Source organism: Octopus bimaculoides, chromosome 21 (genome assembly GCF_046866305.1).
Source record: "Octopus bimaculoides isolate indiv1 chromosome 21, ASM4686630v1, whole genome shotgun sequence".
NCBI lineage: Eukaryota > Metazoa > Mollusca > Cephalopoda > Octopoda > Octopodidae > Octopus > Octopus bimaculoides.
In genome coordinates, this window is record NC_142948.1 from 31714369 (window position 1) to 31731886 (window position 17518).

The 17518-nt window shown below is 34.7% G+C and overlaps 2 protein-coding genes across 3 annotated transcripts; both read left to right on the top strand.

Moving 5' to 3' along the window:
* Positions 1-5790: 5790 nt before the first annotated feature.
* On the top strand, positions 5791-17002 carry LOC128250443 (uncharacterized). Of its 2 annotated transcripts, XM_089339482.1 has the most exons (3): positions 5791-7289; positions 8396-8967; positions 13454-17002. In XM_089339482.1, exon 3 carries the CDS (start codon positions 13959-13961, stop codon positions 16659-16661), a length of 2703 nt encoding a protein of 900 aa, XP_089195608.1. In that variant the 5' UTR covers positions 5791-7289; positions 8396-8967; positions 13454-13958; the 3' UTR covers positions 16662-17002. The 2 variants fall into 2 exon arrangements, with proteins under 2 accessions (XP_089195608.1, XP_089195609.1); XM_089339483.1 differs by lacking the exons at positions 5791-7289; positions 8396-8967 and adding an exon at positions 10700-10817.
* Positions 9111-10981, top strand: LOC149131552 (uncharacterized). Its single transcript, XM_089339485.1, has one exon. It carries the CDS (start codon positions 9111-9113, stop codon positions 10533-10535), a length of 1425 nt encoding a protein of 474 aa, XP_089195611.1. The 3' UTR covers positions 10536-10981.
* Positions 17003-17518: the final 516 nt, after the last annotated feature.

Consider the following 17518-nt stretch of genomic DNA (forward strand, 5'->3'; position numbering starts at 1 on the left):
ATGTTTATATTTAATTATCTTATGTCCATTCAAGACGGTGAGGTAAAAGAATATCGGTAATAATTCCAACCTGCAGAAGTTTTCCAAACTGATTCTTCTACAGATTTATATAAAAATGGGTTATATCTGTTTTGTATAACAACTTCCTCAAGTCTTTAAAAGATGATAAACATTGATGATGCATCTCATGTAAAAACTTATGTCAAAGTCATCCGATATTCTGAAATAATAAAGAAACAGTATTAGATATAGATAGAACTTTAAAAAAACATTGATTAAACAGAGGAAATTTCACTACATTTCTATACTGGTGAACAGTAGATGTAAACCTTTACCATGAAGTCTTCAGCCATGATCATCTTGTCCTTCTCTCAAGTTGTGAACCTCTAGAACTACAATATACATGATTGTTATTTCTAGCTGACTGAGCAACTGATCTTGCTAGGAAGATCAGTTATTTTTTAGTTCTAAACTAATCCTTACTGAGAAGACTTATGAACTGTACAATAGAGTAGGTATCAACTCCATATGCTGTGCATATATATAAATATATATATGCATAACCAGTTTCCTCTTCAAGACATCCTCTACACATCATATCTTTCTAACTGTAGCTTTTCTTTGACACCACTAACCTAATCTTTCTCATTGCTCAGAACCATTTTACTTGATGTCCTTCCTTCATCCTTATGCTGTCCTCTCCACCCATATTCTTCATTTATTACATTCACACACACACATCACTCCCCTATTCGCTTGCACTCTCTACTCAACCACACTCCCAGTTTCTCTGTCCCCACTCACTTCTACTCACCTTGTGCCTTGTGGGTCCCCCTACACATCTCAACACCACTATTTTTTGTCTCTTCCCAGCTGTATCCTGATCATCCCCACTCTCTCTTCTAAAATGTGAGAAACCATGTAGCTCCTCTACAATAAGAAACCTGTTCTGCTTTAGCCCTTTCCTTTATATTTTAACACTCAACTAGCATAAAGCTCCTTCTCTCCGTAAAATTATTGGCCGTGTTCTGGCGGCGAACTAGCAGAACCGTTAGCACGTTGGACAAAATGCTTAGTGGCATTGCATTCGTTTTTACGTTCTGATTTCGAATTCCACCAGGGTCAACTTTACTTGGTACTATTCAAGAAGAGTGGTCCCGGTGTGCGCACTCGCGTATCCGCGCTAACTAATCGTGACTAGTTGATCTTACAATGACTTTCTAGCGTGAATGCGCAAAACATGTAGAGGGTTTTTTTTTTTATAACAAAGTAAATAATATTTTTTTGTTGAATCTTCCCCATCTTACTCTTAAAACGTCGTTTTACGTTCTTCCAGGGTGTATTTTGGTTTTTCAGAAGAACCTATTTTTATCCTCTCTATCCCATCCTCCGTTGTATTTGCGCTTGCACATCATGGATTCATCTATTTCTACGATGTGCCCAAGTCCACCAATTTGGTAGGAGTTACGCAAAAGATAATTACTTGTAATGTCCTTCATGTACTGATACTATTGAACAACAGTAGATTTTGAAAGACCGACTTTTTAATGGATCCTTTACCAAAAACAGGTAGTGTATAATTTATTTATTTTGTTTTAAAAAAATTATTTACTTTGTTTAGAAAAACCCTCATGCATGTTTTGCGCATGACGCGCTAGTTAGTCGTAGGATCGACTAGTCACGACTAGCTAGCGGAGTCGACAAAGTAAGTACCAGTTGAATACTAGGGTCGATGTAATCGACTTACCCCTCCTCCAAATTTCAGGCCTTGTGCTTTTAGTAGAAAGGATTATCTTGACACAATTTATTCACGGATGCTAACGCGCCGAGTAGTAATTAATTTCGTTTATTAATGATCAGAGTTCAAATCCTGCCAGTCAGCTTCGATATTACAATTTATCCCATTGTTTGTCTGCCTAAAATATTTAGTATATTCAGTTCAATAGATTACAGCTGTGCCAATACATCATCTGCGTGTAGAGGAACAAAGATAACGGGACTTTTCGCTTTATACACTGAAGGGATCTTTTTTAAAACGGGGGCCACATTTTTCATTAATGTTTTACGTAGTGTTTTTGGTACAGAAAGACTTTCAAACTTCGTATATTTATCTATTTTGTGTTATAGAACAGAAAAATATTTTTGTATTCGAATTTATTTCATGTAAAAAATTGTCTTATTTCGATAATTTCAACCAATCACTGACGTCCACTCAGCCGATATACATTAAGTGCCGACTACATAAACAAACGATTCTTCGTTTTATTTGCTTTTTTCATTTTAAATTTGCTTTAACCCTAACCCTAGGGTTAGGATTAATTGTTTCAGAATCGTTTGTTTATGTAGTCGGCACTTAATGTATATCGGCTGAATGGACGTCAGTGATTGGTTGAAATTACAGAAATACGACAACTTTAACATGGAATAATTTATGGATTTCTTTTTTTTTTTTTAAGAAGACTAAGAGAAAAAGATGTTTTATATGACACATTCTACCAGTGTTCCAAGTTTCAAAGTGTTTCGTTAATGAAAAATGTGGCCCCCGTTTTAAAAAAGATCCCACTGAAGTACTCTCTACTATTTATGGGATGTGTGTACATGTTTGCATTGACAGGGGTGGTGGATAACAGAATTGGTATTTTGTTACATGCCTATGTTAACGCTTTAGTTTGACCATTATAAGTTCTGTTATCAGTAAGATTATATATAAATTTCATACTTCTGGATTTGATCAAAGAAATACTAATCCACTGAAGTATATTTAATTCACTTCGCACTTCCCAAAATATAAGTCCTGGTGCGAATGTTAGAAATTACCCTAAAAGAGTAAAATTCGAAACTATGTACAGTGGACAGTCTGCTCTTGGTGCCGTATCTATATCTTGTTATATATCACATGTAACAGTCATCTCGAATTTTCAAAAAGTAACATCCTACACAAAAAAGTTAGGACATATAGATATTTCTTCTAAGTGTTATGGGATTTCACTTCTCTATAATCACAGCATCTTCGAAGGCAACATAATTCTATTATTCACAGAAATTTCCGTAAACTTACCACTTTTAAGAAACATCGACAAAGGAAAATGATCTCCTTGCTAGATTGGGTTTTTCAATGTTGTTCTGCTTCGTGTAGTTATTAAAACTTCTTCGTGTATAAAGGTAAATTTACGTCTTAACAGACAGAAACAACGAAGCTGACTTCATGATTCCAGCCGCAGTTTCGATAATAATTATCAGCCATTATGCCGGTCAAGTATCGTAATCATACATACATACATATATATATATATATATACATATATATATATATATATATATATATATATATATATATATATATATAAAATCATTAAGTGGAGTTTGACTCAGCTCGACATTACTTGAAGTTTCGTGGGCGTTGTACACGTCCACATCATCATGTGAACGTCGTCTACGCCTAAGTCTACGGAGAACTGAGTCATTGTTATGGTGTATATGTAACTCTCACCAAATGAATTGAGTGCTACTTCCTTCCTTTCGTTTATCCATTCACTCGCTTATGTATTTATGTATATATGTATGTGCGTGCGCGCATCCGTTAATCAACGATTTAACTTCTAAGTTAACTTTGGAAATCATTATCGGACTAATTAACTTCCGTTAATTCAAGCTAACTTGATTTAACTTCAATTAATTTGAAGTTAACGGATTTTATAGTTTGGGCACTTTTTAAAGGTATTTTTAGGTGGTTTTAGAGCAAAAACTGATTTTGTTTTTTGCTGTAATGAAAATTAACTTTAACGGTTTATCGATAAATTCCGTTACATTTTTAAAGAACTGATTGATGGTTATCGAAGTTAACTTTTTGGTTAACGAAGTTAGATTTTCGATAAACGGAGTCCACCTTTGTAAATAAAATAGTGAAATATATTGGTTTCAACTTTTGGGACAAGGCCAGCAATTTCGAGGTTGGGGGTAAGTTGATTACATTGACCCCAGTGCTGAACTGGTATTTATTTTATCGACCCCGAATTAATGAAAGACAAAGCCGACCTCGGTAGGATTTCAACTCAGAACGTAAAGGATGGACGAAATGATGCTAAGCATTTGGCCCGGCGTGTTAACGATTCTGCTAGCCCGCCGTTTTAAAAGAGTAAAATATATTTATAAAAAGACATACATTCGAAAAAACAAACAAACAAGAATGCACCTTTTCCTCGACTTACGACCACTAAAAAATAAAAACATTTAAAAATCGGATTTCGGATGTTGGGTAGCAGTGTGTAAGGTAACTATGGCAGCATCTGGCAAGACAGGCCTCCTTCAGACCCAGGCATCCACTGCCTGCCACTGTCGCTCACTCAGATGCTTTCAAGCACCAGTTGCGTGTGAATGAAAATGGTGTTGAAAAATATAAATCCGGCATAGGACCAGGGATCGACTTACGACCTGTCAGTAGGAATGGGATTCGGTCGTAAGTCTAGGAGAAGGTGTAGCAGTGAATACAACACATTTCAGTGTAGTGTCATATCACTTTAGTCGGCTACTTTCAAAAGTTTGTTGAGAAATTTAATAACGTGTTGCTTAATTTCAAGTTTTTGCTCCATTATATATATATGTAAGGGACGACCGTGCGAACTCATAAAAGGAGAAATGGTGACGAATGGAAAAACAGAGGACTCCTTTTATTTACACGAGTCACACGGTCGAACATACAAATATATATATCAATGGATGATATACATAATATGTTATGCGACGATAACATAGATGACCAGTAATGAAAGATCACAACCGTATTAGATGAATAACAGAGATATTTATTATGGCGTTAAAGATGTATGTCTGTGTGTGAGTGTGAATGCGACATATAAGAACATAATCAAAGACAGGCCGTCATACAAAGTAAAGTATGTATGTGAGTGATACATGTGTGTATGAGTGTTTACAGCAGATAGAAAGAGAGTCAATAACACGTGAGCAATTATACCAGATCGTTAGTACACTATAGGAAAAGTTCTGTATGTGAAAGTGAGTTGGCTGAGTGTGGCAGAGCTTATCACTAGTTGTGTTTTGGCTTCGATGCCAGGGCCGTGATTCTTGTTATACAGATGTTCATCGCTGGCTGAGAATTTCTTGTCTGTTTAAGAACTCTTGTCTGTTTATTTACCGTGGTGAAGCTGAGTCACCTAACAGAATCGAAGAGAGAGATGTGCCGCGGAGGTTTGGTTTGGTGTACATAGTAATTCGTGTTGACGCTGGTTAGTAGTAATCGTAGATTCGTGTTGGTCATGATGATGATGCTGGATAGTAGTAGTAGACTCTTGTTGCTGATGTGGCGACGGCGGAGGTCATCGTGGCTGGACGAAGCTGCTGAAGTGGTCGCTGGCTGCTGCTGCTGTCGTGTGGTACACGGAACAGTTCTCAAAGAGAAACTGGACCGAGACGAATTTGGCTGCCGAGTTAAAGCTATTTATAACAAACTATTGGCTCACCAGATGGTAGAAATATACTCTATCACGTGACCTTATTAGGGGCCGTGATTGGTCAGTTTGCGTTCTGGCGGGAACGGTTCGAAGAAGGTGCCGATTCGAATAATGATCAGTCACGTGATGGACAAGGAATGGGTTCTCTACTACGCTCGCATTTATTTATATTTAAATGAGAAGATAGTATGTAATGGCGATATATATTTTTTATGTCACTTTGATTTTGTGCCAGAAGAAAGCTTTGAAAGTGTACAGCTTCTACAAGATGATCAACCTATATAAACGCACGCGCACACACACGTATAAAAATTGCCTTCTCATATTTTTCCTTTTACCAACTTACATACAATAGATAAGTGACACTACACTCTAACTAAACATCTATCCTTTCAGAAGATTCTATTTCACTGCTAATTAGATCACCTAGGTAACAGAAACTATTTACTACCTCTTGAGATCTTCCTGCATGCTTGGGAAAGCCTATTTCCCGTACATCCTTACTCTTTATTGCTCCTGAACATCTTCCACATACGGACACTAATTTCTCTGTTATAAACCTACGATTCCATTGCACCTCTTGTATATCCATAGTTTGCATCGGGTGCATTGTATTTTTGTCTTACATTCTGAGCAAGGCTGTTTCCCTGGTGTCTCTCTCAAAGTGAAAGACATTGTATGAAGCTTATGTACGAAGAGCAATGGTATATGGTATTTAGACATAGGCCCTGAATGCGGAGGACTTGAGAAGGCTAGAAAGACAAGAAGCGAGCATGTTCTGTTGAATGTGCAACGTAAGTGTACATGAACGACAAGACACGAATACATTGAAAGAAAAATTAGGCGTAAGAGGAACCAGATGTAGAGTGCAAGGAAGAAAACTTCACGGGTCTATACATCTGATGCGTATAGATGAGAAGAGGTGTATAAAGTGCTGATCACTTAAGTTGGGTGGAGCTTGTGGAAGAGATCCAGGAAGACATGGAACAAAGAAGTGAAGGCTGATCTTAGGACTTTGAACCTCATGGAAGAGATATCAAAGGACTTGGATATGCATTAATCAAGAAGACTAGCCAGTCTTGACGAAACAGATCCTGGAAATACAATGTGTGTGTGAGAGAGAGAGAGTGCGTGTACACATACAAAATTGCGCTTTCAACCAATTACTTTTTTAAGCTTTCCCTCACCACCTACCATCTTCCTATCACTAGCCCTACTACTATTACTTTAATATTCTGCTGTTGTAATTGGAATTAAATGAAAGTAGAACTAAGTATTTCGTCGTATTCTTCTGTGAAACCAGTTATCATTCTCACTGTTCAGAATCACATCACTCGTCATCTCTCCTTAATTTTAAATATTGTCCCTCTCCGCAATTATTTTATAACGATCACCCTTCACTGCACCAAATTATCTCTTTTTCTCTACTACCATGTATCTCTCACTCTACATGTACAAGGTTTACCTCTTCCCCTCGCTCACGTGCTATTGCCAACGAGGAAACACAAGAAGACAGCAATCATGTGTGAAGATGGAGCAATCACTATGTATATCATTGTTCAGTTTTATTTCAAGATTGCGTTTGTGCATGCATTTGTGCGTGTGTGTGTGTATTTCGTGCAGAAACTGCGGCTATAAACAGAGAGCCAGCTTTGTTGCTTATTCAGACAAAAGAATTGTGTGTTCCATTTCAGTCGCAGTTTTTGCTTTAGAATAATGATGCTAAAATCTTTGGAAACAGCACCGTAACAACGAAATCATTTCTTTCATCGTTTAGTAAGGAAGCACAACACAACGATTCATTGTTTACACCTCAAAACGGTAAGTTGACGATTTTCTTTGAAACTGTAAATGTGTAAATAGAATTATGTTTCTCTTCGATTATACAGAAGTGAGCGCTTACTAGAAACAAATCTTTAAAATATTAGTGGAAAGCCCATGTTATTTCGTTTTATATTTTTCTGGCTAGTATTGAATACAACATCAGACTTTACCGCTTCACTATAATCTAATCTGAGAGAACTTCAGTATTTCCCTTTCCGGTGGAGATGGAGTATATGTAATCTGGGTATACCCCCCCCCCTTTAAAATTTTTTTTTTTTTACGGAATCCTATGTTTCAGACCATGGAGAATCCGATTCTGGAAAAAAATTTTCAAAAATCTCAATTTCAAAATTTCGACCCCCCCCCCCGGTTTTTATATAGATCCACAGGGTAAACCTAACCCAAGCTCAAACCCTAACCCTAACACTAGTTTTGTGAGATTTGGCTGTTATTTCTAGCATGTAAATAGCCTGCTTGGTGGGGGGGGGGGGGGGAATTGAAATTTTTCAAAAATTTTTTTTTCAGAATCGGAATCTCCATAGCCTAAAACGTGGGATTCCGTAAAAAAAAATTAATAAATAAGGGGGGGGGGGAAAGGTTCAGATTACATATAGTCCATCTCTAACGTGGAAACTTCTTAAGATATTTCCTTTTGTAATGGGAAATTGGTTAAAATCTATATGTCTTGAGAAATTTATGCAGAGATCTATTCCATTGGACCCATTATATTAACTTCAAGTTCACTCAGATCATACCCTATCATTTTAAAAAACAAAGGACACTGTTGGCCTGATTTGGAATAATTTTAATCATAAATCTGCTCTGTCCTGTCTGGGATTCAAAGCAGTGTGAAATAACATTTCTGTGGAGAGAGGAATTTTATTGTTCATTATTCTGTAATTTATTACTATAATGTTATACAACCTGAAGGTGTAGTGGCTGTTGTCTAAAACTTTATAGACGTTGTATGATATAATTTTAATGGAAAAATTATATGGTAAAGTTCAGTTCTATATAGATTATCTATATAGATATGTAAAATTGAAACTGTTAAATATCTGCTTTTTAAGTATTCTTGATATGTTGTTTTTTTTTTATTTCAGAACGTCAGATGGCATTGGTAATTAAAGAGTCTTTTTACTTCACATGCATCATCAATATTTATCATCTTTTAAAAAGAGTAAAAGAAGCTGCTACACCGAACAGATAGAACCCGTTTTGTAGAAATCTGTGGTATAAGTTTCTCTGAAATATTTCATCTGAGTGAGATTATTTGTGACACTTTTTTACTTTGCTCTCTGGAATGTGGAGAAGATGAATTTGTAGTCTAATGAAACTTGGACAAGTTTGTAAAGGAGTTTGCAGCATCCTCAGATGCCTCACTGTTAACAGTTGATGGAAATATAGCAGGAGAAATATCTGTTGGAAATGAAATACAAAATTAATGAAGAAAACTTTATTGGGAAGAGAGAAGAAGTATAGTGGAAAATTAATTCTGTGTAAACAGTTTAAAGACAAAATATAATATAAAAAGCTTGGCTTTTTGCATGAGATACTGTAAGAAACACATACAACCTCATATTAACCTTGAAGGCTATTTTCTTCAAAGAGTAGCCTAACTACTTGCAAATTTATTCATACAGGAGAAAAACACCATTTCAGTCAAATATTTGTGGTAAGTTGTTTCTTCGAAGCAGTAACTTAACTAAACACAAACATATTCATAGAGCAGAAAGGTCATAGCATTTCGACATCTGTGGTAAATCATTCTCTTGAGCAATTGCATTAAATGCACACAAACGCATTCATACAAGAGAAATGTATAAATCATTTTTAGGCAGTAGTAACTTGCCTAGGAAGAAACGCTTTCATAGAAGAGAAAAACCTTGTCTCTGCAATATCTGTGGTAAATCATTCTCTGTAGGTGTCACCTTAACTGAACACAAACGCATTCACACAGGAGGAAAGCCATATCATTGCGATATATGTGGCATATCCTTCTCCAGAAATAGTAACTTAATTAGACACAAACATCTCCATACAGGAGAGATGCCCTATCACTGTGATGTCTGTGGTAAATCATTCTCTGTAAGCAGTAACTTAATTACTCACAAACGCACTCATACAGGAGAGAAACCATATCATTGTGATATCTGTGGTCAGTCATTCTCTCAAAAAGTTTCTTTAACTACTCACAAATACACTCATACAGGAGAGAAACCATATCCTTGTGATATCTGTGGTAAATCCTTTTCTCTAACTGGCTATTTAACTATTCACAAACGCACTCATTCAGGAGAGAAACCATATCATTGTGATATCTGTGGTACATCATTCGCTCGAAGTAGTTACTTAACTTCTCATAAACGCACTCATACAGGAGAGAAACCATATCATTGTGATATCTGTGGTAAATCATTCTCTGTAAATGGTTATTTACCTGTTCACAAACGCACTCATACAGGAGAGAAACCATATCATTGTAATGTGTGTGGTAAATCATTCTCTCAGAATAGTTACTTAACTATTCACAAATATACTCATACAGGAGAGAAACCATATCATTGTGATATCTGTGGTAAATCGTTCTCAGTAAATTCTAACTTAACAAAACACAAAGACATACATATTAGAATGGAGCCATATTACTGTGATGTTTGTGGTAAATCATTTGCTCAGAAAAGATACTTAAATGTGCATAAACGTGTTCATACAGGAGAAAAACCATACCACTGTAATATCTGTGGTAAATCGTTCCTTCGGAAAGCTAAAGTAACTGTTCACAAACGCATTCATTCAGGGGAAAAGCCATATCATTGTGATATTTGTGGTAGATCATTCGCTGAAAGTGGTACCTTAGCTATACATAAACGTCTGCATACAGGAGAGAGACCCTATAGCTGTGACATCTGTGGTAAATCATTCTCTTACAATGGTATCTTAATTAACCACAAACGCCTACATACAGGAGAAACACCTTATCATTGTGATGTCTGTGGTAAATCATTCACTGAAAGTAACAATTTAACTGTACACAAACGTGTCCATACAAGAGAGAAACCATATCGCTGTGATGTTTGTGGTAAATCATTCTCTCAAAATGGAAACTTAACTGTGCATAAACGTGTTCATACAGGAGAAAAGCCATATTGCTGTCATATCTGTGGTAAATCATTCTCTCAGAATCATTGCTTAAATATTCACAAACGCACTCATACAGAAATAGAACCATTATCACCGTGATAACTGGTAAATCACCCTCTCGAAGGGGACTGTTAGATTATCACAAATGTATTCATATAAGAAATATATATACTGTGAGATCTGCAGTAAAATATTATTGAAATCAAGTGACTTAACTGTACATATCTGCGTTCATTCAAGAAAAAGTTCATATGCATTCTAAATCTCTTTAAGAAGTAACTTAATTACTCATGAACACCTTGATACAGGAAATGAACCATTTCAATATAGTAAAACATTCTGTAAATGTCTTTATGCAACAGTACAGGCATATGTTTGCAGGTGAGAAATTATGTCATGAATTATCTGTGGTAAATCGTTATTCTAATTCAAGAGATGAATTCATACAGGGATGAAACCATATTGCTGTGATATGAGAGACAAATTAAAGAAACACAAATAAGTCCAATAAAGGGATAATTCCATATTTATAAAATATATTACTATGTAGTTTTACTGGTCTATTTTATTTCATGACTTGATTATGAAGTCTAATGTTAATTTGCATGTGTTAGTGTAATCTTGAAAAATAATGAAAATAGTTGCTGTAATTTGACAATCATCATTATCATTACCACTATCACTGTTTTAATATCCATTCCACATGCTTGTATGGGTTTTAAATTAAAACTAATTTACTCTATATGTTAACCATCTTTCTGACACAACCCTAAGTTGTAGAATTCCTTGACTTGATCTGTGTATGGTATAAATTACACAGTTCTCCAGATTTATCTTTAACCCAGAGTTATAAAATCTGTTGACATTATTTGATACTGAATACTAATACTGTTAGAATGTGATAGCCAATGTTTTTATTTTAATCCGTGTTATGTTATAAATTATACTAAATAAGCCTACATTTGTCACACTTTGTCATTTGTGATAACTAAAACAAAATATGTCAACACATAAATTTTATAGAAGATATTACATTCTCTACATTAGCATAGCTGAACTGTTGCAATGTTTGCTAACTGTTGGTAGTTTCTGAAATGTTAGCAGGTATTATTGATCTGTTGCCAATTGAATCTGTACTAAATTTGAAGATTTCTTTTACGCAGCTCCTCAACTAAGATGGATCTACAAATAGTACAATTGAGGAGAAATTTTACACATTTTTTTTTTTGTTTAACTTTTAATTCTCACACTTAACAAAACTTTTCCAAGTGTGAAAACACCATCCTTTCTCAGAAGCTAACAGTTCTGGCAATGTATCTTCCCTTATCCTCTAACTAAGCATGCAAGTACTAGCTCCTATCCTCATCAATCTGTTCAGTAGATCTCTTTCTACAGATATCTATCTTGATCTGTACATACACAACACTGTATATACCATTCCAAAAAAGCAGAAAAACTGAGTCATCAAACTATCAACCTATTCGTCTTATTTCTGGGATTTCAAGAATGGTGAAAACAGTTGCTTGTACGCTGGTCGTGAGTTGTGCTAAAAATAGCAGCTAAATACACCTTAAATCACGCCCCCACCACATTAAAAAAATTTCAAAATTTTCCGGGGATTGGTATGTTTTCGATATGGGAGGGTACAATTTTGCCCGAAAATCACGTTTTCCTCCACCCCAGTCTCTTATTTTGTAATTTTTTTTTTATTCTCGTAGAGATTACGAATCTGGAAATTGAATGTATCTTTAAGAAAAATTAAAATAAAAAAAAAAAAATCCCAGATTCATAATCTTTGTATTTTTGTACATGGATAAAAAAAAATCGAAAAAAAGTTAAAAATTAGGAATTCATATTCTCCTGTATATCGAAAACTTAGAAATCCGAAGAAATTCTGAAAAAAAAAAATCCCCCCCAAAAAACCAAAAACACTGGAAATGGGTGGTGTACATGTGCTTCACCTTCACCGATTTTCCAATAGAAACAGAAGAGAATGGAAAATAGCGTGATCAGGATAAATTATCCATATATTGCAGAAAAATACGTTATTTATGTTGAATTAGATACAACTCATTTTTGCTAGCTGGGTTGGAGTGGAACAAAGTGAAATAAAGTGTCTTGCTCAAGGAAACAACACACCATTGAGAATTGAATTCACGACCTTGCAATCGTGAACCGATTACTCTAATCGCTAAGCTAGGGATATAATTAGAAGAATATTAGGAGAGAACCCATCAGACTTTCCCACTTCACTGTAATCTAATCTCAACTGAAAGAACTTCAATATTTCCCATGCCAATAATATCTTATTTGCCAGCCTCTCTGACCCTTCTGTGCTATAAATATGACTTGAATAATCTCAAAAGTTATGGGACCTGTTGTAAATAAGAAGCTCCCTTATTTCTTGCAGTAAGTCTTGTTTGTGATAACCACTATGGTTTCTACAGAATCAAATCCATCAATGAGATGTAATTCATTTCACATTCACTATATTGCCATCTGACCAAGTCTGGACTGAAATCTTGCAAAGATATTTTCTTTTGTAATGAGAAAATTAGTTAAAATCTGTATGACTTGAGAAATTTGTAGAGAGATATATTCTGTTTGGACCCATTGTAGTCACTTCAAGTTCCCTCAGATCATACCCTATCATCTTAAAAAAAACAAAGGACACTTTGAATAATATAATCCTTGATATATAAAATAATGTGTTGGCCGTACTTGGAATGATTTTGATGATAGATCTGCTCAGCACTATCTGTGTTTTAGGCAAAGTGAATAACTTTTCTGTGGAGAGAGGAATTTATGTAATTCATTATTATAATGTTATATAATCTGAAGGTGTAGTGGCTGTTCTGTAATTTTAATGAAAAAATTATAAGGTAAAGTTCAGTTGTTCTAGTAAAGGTTTATATCTACAGATTATCTTTATAAAAATGTAAAACTGAAACTGTTAAATATCTGCTTTTTAAGTATTCTTGATATCTTATGCTATTGTTCTTATTTATTTATTGCAGCAAGTCAGATGACATTGGTAATTAAAGAGGCTTTTTACTTCACATGCATCATCAATATTTATCATCTTTTAAAAAGAATAAAAGAAGCTGCTACACCGAATAGATAGAACCCGTTTTGTAGAAATCTGTGGTAAAAGTTTCTCTGAAATATTTCATCTGAGTGAAATTATTTGTGGCACTTTTCTACTTTGCTCTCTGGAATATGGACAAGATGAATTTGGAATGTAATGAAACTTGGACACGTTTGTAAAAGCGTTTACAGCATCTTCAGATGCCTAACCGATAACTGTTGATGGAAATATAGTAGGAGAAATATTTGTTGGAAATAAAACACAAAATTAATGGAGAAAACTTTATTTGGAAGAGAGAAGTATAGTGGAAAATTAATTCTGTGTAAGCAGTTTAAATACAAAATATAATATAAAAAGTTTGGTTTTTCGCACGAGATACTGCAAGCAACACACACAACATCATATCACTCTCAAAGTCACGCAGACACATTGAAATGTATAAATCATCTTTAGGCAGTAGTAACTTATCTAGGAAGAAATGCTTCCATAGAAGAGGAAAACTGTATTTCTGTGATATCTGTGGTAAATCATTCTCTGTAAGATTTAACTTAACTGTACACAAAAGCATTCACACAGGAGAGAAGCCATATCACTGTGATGTCTGTGGTATATGCTTCTCCAATAGTAAATACTTAATTAGACACAAACGTATCCATACAAGAGAGACACCCTATCACTGTGATGTCTGTGGTAAATCATTCTCTGTAAGCAGTAACTTAACTAGACACAAACGGCTTCATACAAGAGAGAAGCCATTTTGCTGTGATATCTGTGGTAAATCATTCTCTGTAAATGATTATTTAACAATTCATAAACGCACTCATAAAGGAGAGGAACCATATCATTGTGATATCTGTGATAAATCATTCTCTGTAAGTTCTGACTTAACAAAACACAAAGACATACATACAAGAAAGGAGCCATATTGCTGTGGTGTTTGTGGTAAATCATTTTCTCAGAAAACATACCTAAATCGGCATAAGCGTGTTCATACAGGAGAAAAACCATTTCATTGTGATATCTGTGGTAAATCATTCTCTCACAATGGTAACCTAATGAAACACAAACGACTTCATACAGGAGAGAAGCCATATCATTGTGATATCTGTGGTAAATCATTCTCTGAAAGTAATAGCTTAACTGTACACAAACGTGTTCATACAAGAGAGAAGCCATATTGCTGTGATATCTGTGGTAAATCGTTCTCTCAAAAAAATTCCTTAACCATTCATAAACGTACTCATACTGGAGAGAAACCATATCATTGTGATATCTGTGGTAAATCATTCTCTCTCAATGATAATTTAACCATTCATAAACGTACTCATACAGGAGAGAAACCATATCATTGTGATATCTGTGGTAAAGCTTTCTCTCAAAATAGTTGTCTAACTTCTCACAAACGCAGTCATACAGGAGAGAAGCCATTTCATTGTGATATCTGTGGTAAATCGTTCTCTGTAAATTCTAACTTAACGAAACACAAAGGCCTACATACTAGAAAGAAGCCATATTTCTGTGATGTTTGTGGTAAATCATTTTCTCAGAAAACATACTTAAATGTGCATAAACATATTCATACAGGAGAAAAACCATTTCATTGTGATATCTGTGGTAAATCATTCTATCGCAATGCTAACTTAATTAAACACAAACGACTTCATACAGGAGAAGCACCTTACCATTGTGATGTCTGTGGGAAATCATTCTCTGAAAGTAATACCCTAACTCTACACAAACGTGTCCATACAAGAGAGAAGCCATATCACTGTGATGTCTGTGGTATATGCTTCTCCAATAGTAAATACTTAATTAGACACAAACGTATCCATACAGGAGAGACACCCTATCACTGTGATGTCTGTGGTAAATCATTCTCTGTAAGCAGTAACTTAACTAGACACAAACGGCTTCATACAAGAGAGAAGCCATTTTGCTGTGATATCTGTGGTAAATCATTCTCTGTAAATGATTATTTAACAATTCATAAACGCACTCATAAAGGAGAGGAACCATATCATTGTGATATCTGTGATAAATCATTCTCTGTAAGTTCTGACTTAACAAAACACAAAGACATACATACAAGAAAGGAGCCATATTGCTGTGGTGTTTGTGGTAAATCATTTTCTCAGAAAACATACTTAAATCGGCATAAGCGTGTTCATACAGGAGAAAAACCATTTCATTGTGATATCTGTGGTAAATCATTCTCTCACAATGGTAACCTAATGAAACACAAACGACTTCATACAGGAGAGAAGCCATATCATTGTGATATCTGTGGTAAATCATTCTCTGAAAGTAATAGCTTAACTGTACACAAACGTGTTCATACAAGAGAGAAGCCATATTGCTGTGATATCTGTGGTAAATCGTTCTCTCAAAAAAATTCCTTAACCATTCATAAACGTACTCATACTGGAGAGAAACCATATCATTGTGATATCTGTGGTAAATCATTCTCTCTCAATGATAATTTAACCATTCATAAACGTACTCATACAGGAGAGAAACCATATCATTGTGATATCTGTGGTAAAGCTTTCTCTCAAAATAGTTGTCTAACTTCTCACAAACGCAGTCATACAGGAGAGAAGCCATTTCATTGTGATATCTGTGGTAAATCGTTCTCTGTAAATTCTAACTTAACGAAACACAAAGGCCTACATACTAGAAAGAAGCCATATTTCTGTGATGTTTGTGGTAAATCATTTTCTCAGAAAACATACTTAAATGTGCATAAACATATTCATACAGGAGAAAAACAATTTCATTGTGATATCTGTGGTAAATCATTCTCTCGCAATGCTAACTTAATTAAACACAAACGACTTCATACAGGAGAAGCACCTTACCATTGTGATGTCTGTGGGAAATCATTCTCTGAAAGTAATACCCTAACTCTACACAAACGTGTCCATACAAGAGAGAAGCCATATTACTGTGATATTTGTGGTAAATCATTCTCTCAAAATGGAAATTTAACTACTCACAAACGCATTCATACAGGAGAGAAGCCATATCACTGTCATGCGTGTGGTAAATCATTCTCTCATAGAGGACCCTTACGAAATCACAAATGTATTCATACAGGAGAGATATATACTATGAGATCTGCAGTAAAATATTGTTGAAATCAAGTGACTTAACTGTACATATCTGCGTTCATTCAAGAAAAAGTTCATATGCATTTAAATCTCTTTAAGAAGTAACTTAATTACTCATGAACACCTTGATACAGGAAATGAACCATTTCAATATAGAAAAACATTCTGTAAATGTCTTTATGCAACAGTACAGGCATATGTTTGCAGGTGAGAAATTATGTCATGAATTATCTGTGGTGAATCGTTATTCTAATTTAAGAGATGAATTCATACAGGGATGAAACCATATTGCTGTGATATGAGAGACAAATTAAAGAAACACAAATAAGTCCAATAAAGGAATAATTCCATATTTATAAAATATATTACTATGTAGTTTTATTGGTCTATTTTATTTCATGACTTGATTATGAAGTCTAATGTTAATTTGCATGTGTTAGTGTAATCTTGAAAAATAATGAAAATAGTTGCTGTAATTTGACAATCATCATCATCACCACTATCAATGTTTTGATATTCATTCCACATGCTTGTATGAGTTTTACATTAAAACTAATTTACTCTTAAACTATTTTATTCTATATGTTAACCATCTTTCTGACACAACCCTAAGTTGTAGAATTCAAAGTGGAATACCATTAAATTAATACAGATATATGGGTACACAGATGGATGCACATGCATACATTCTCATACATATATACATTTATTGAGCACTAATATTTTGTGGTGATGATGTTATTTTTCTTTTGGTGCTAGTATATAAACCAGATTGACTTTGATATCAGTTTAGAATACTCTACTTCACTTTTGTATTTTATATATTTCATGTGAACAGCTGCTGTCTACAGACCAATATAAGGGATTCTCTGTGGTCACTGCTA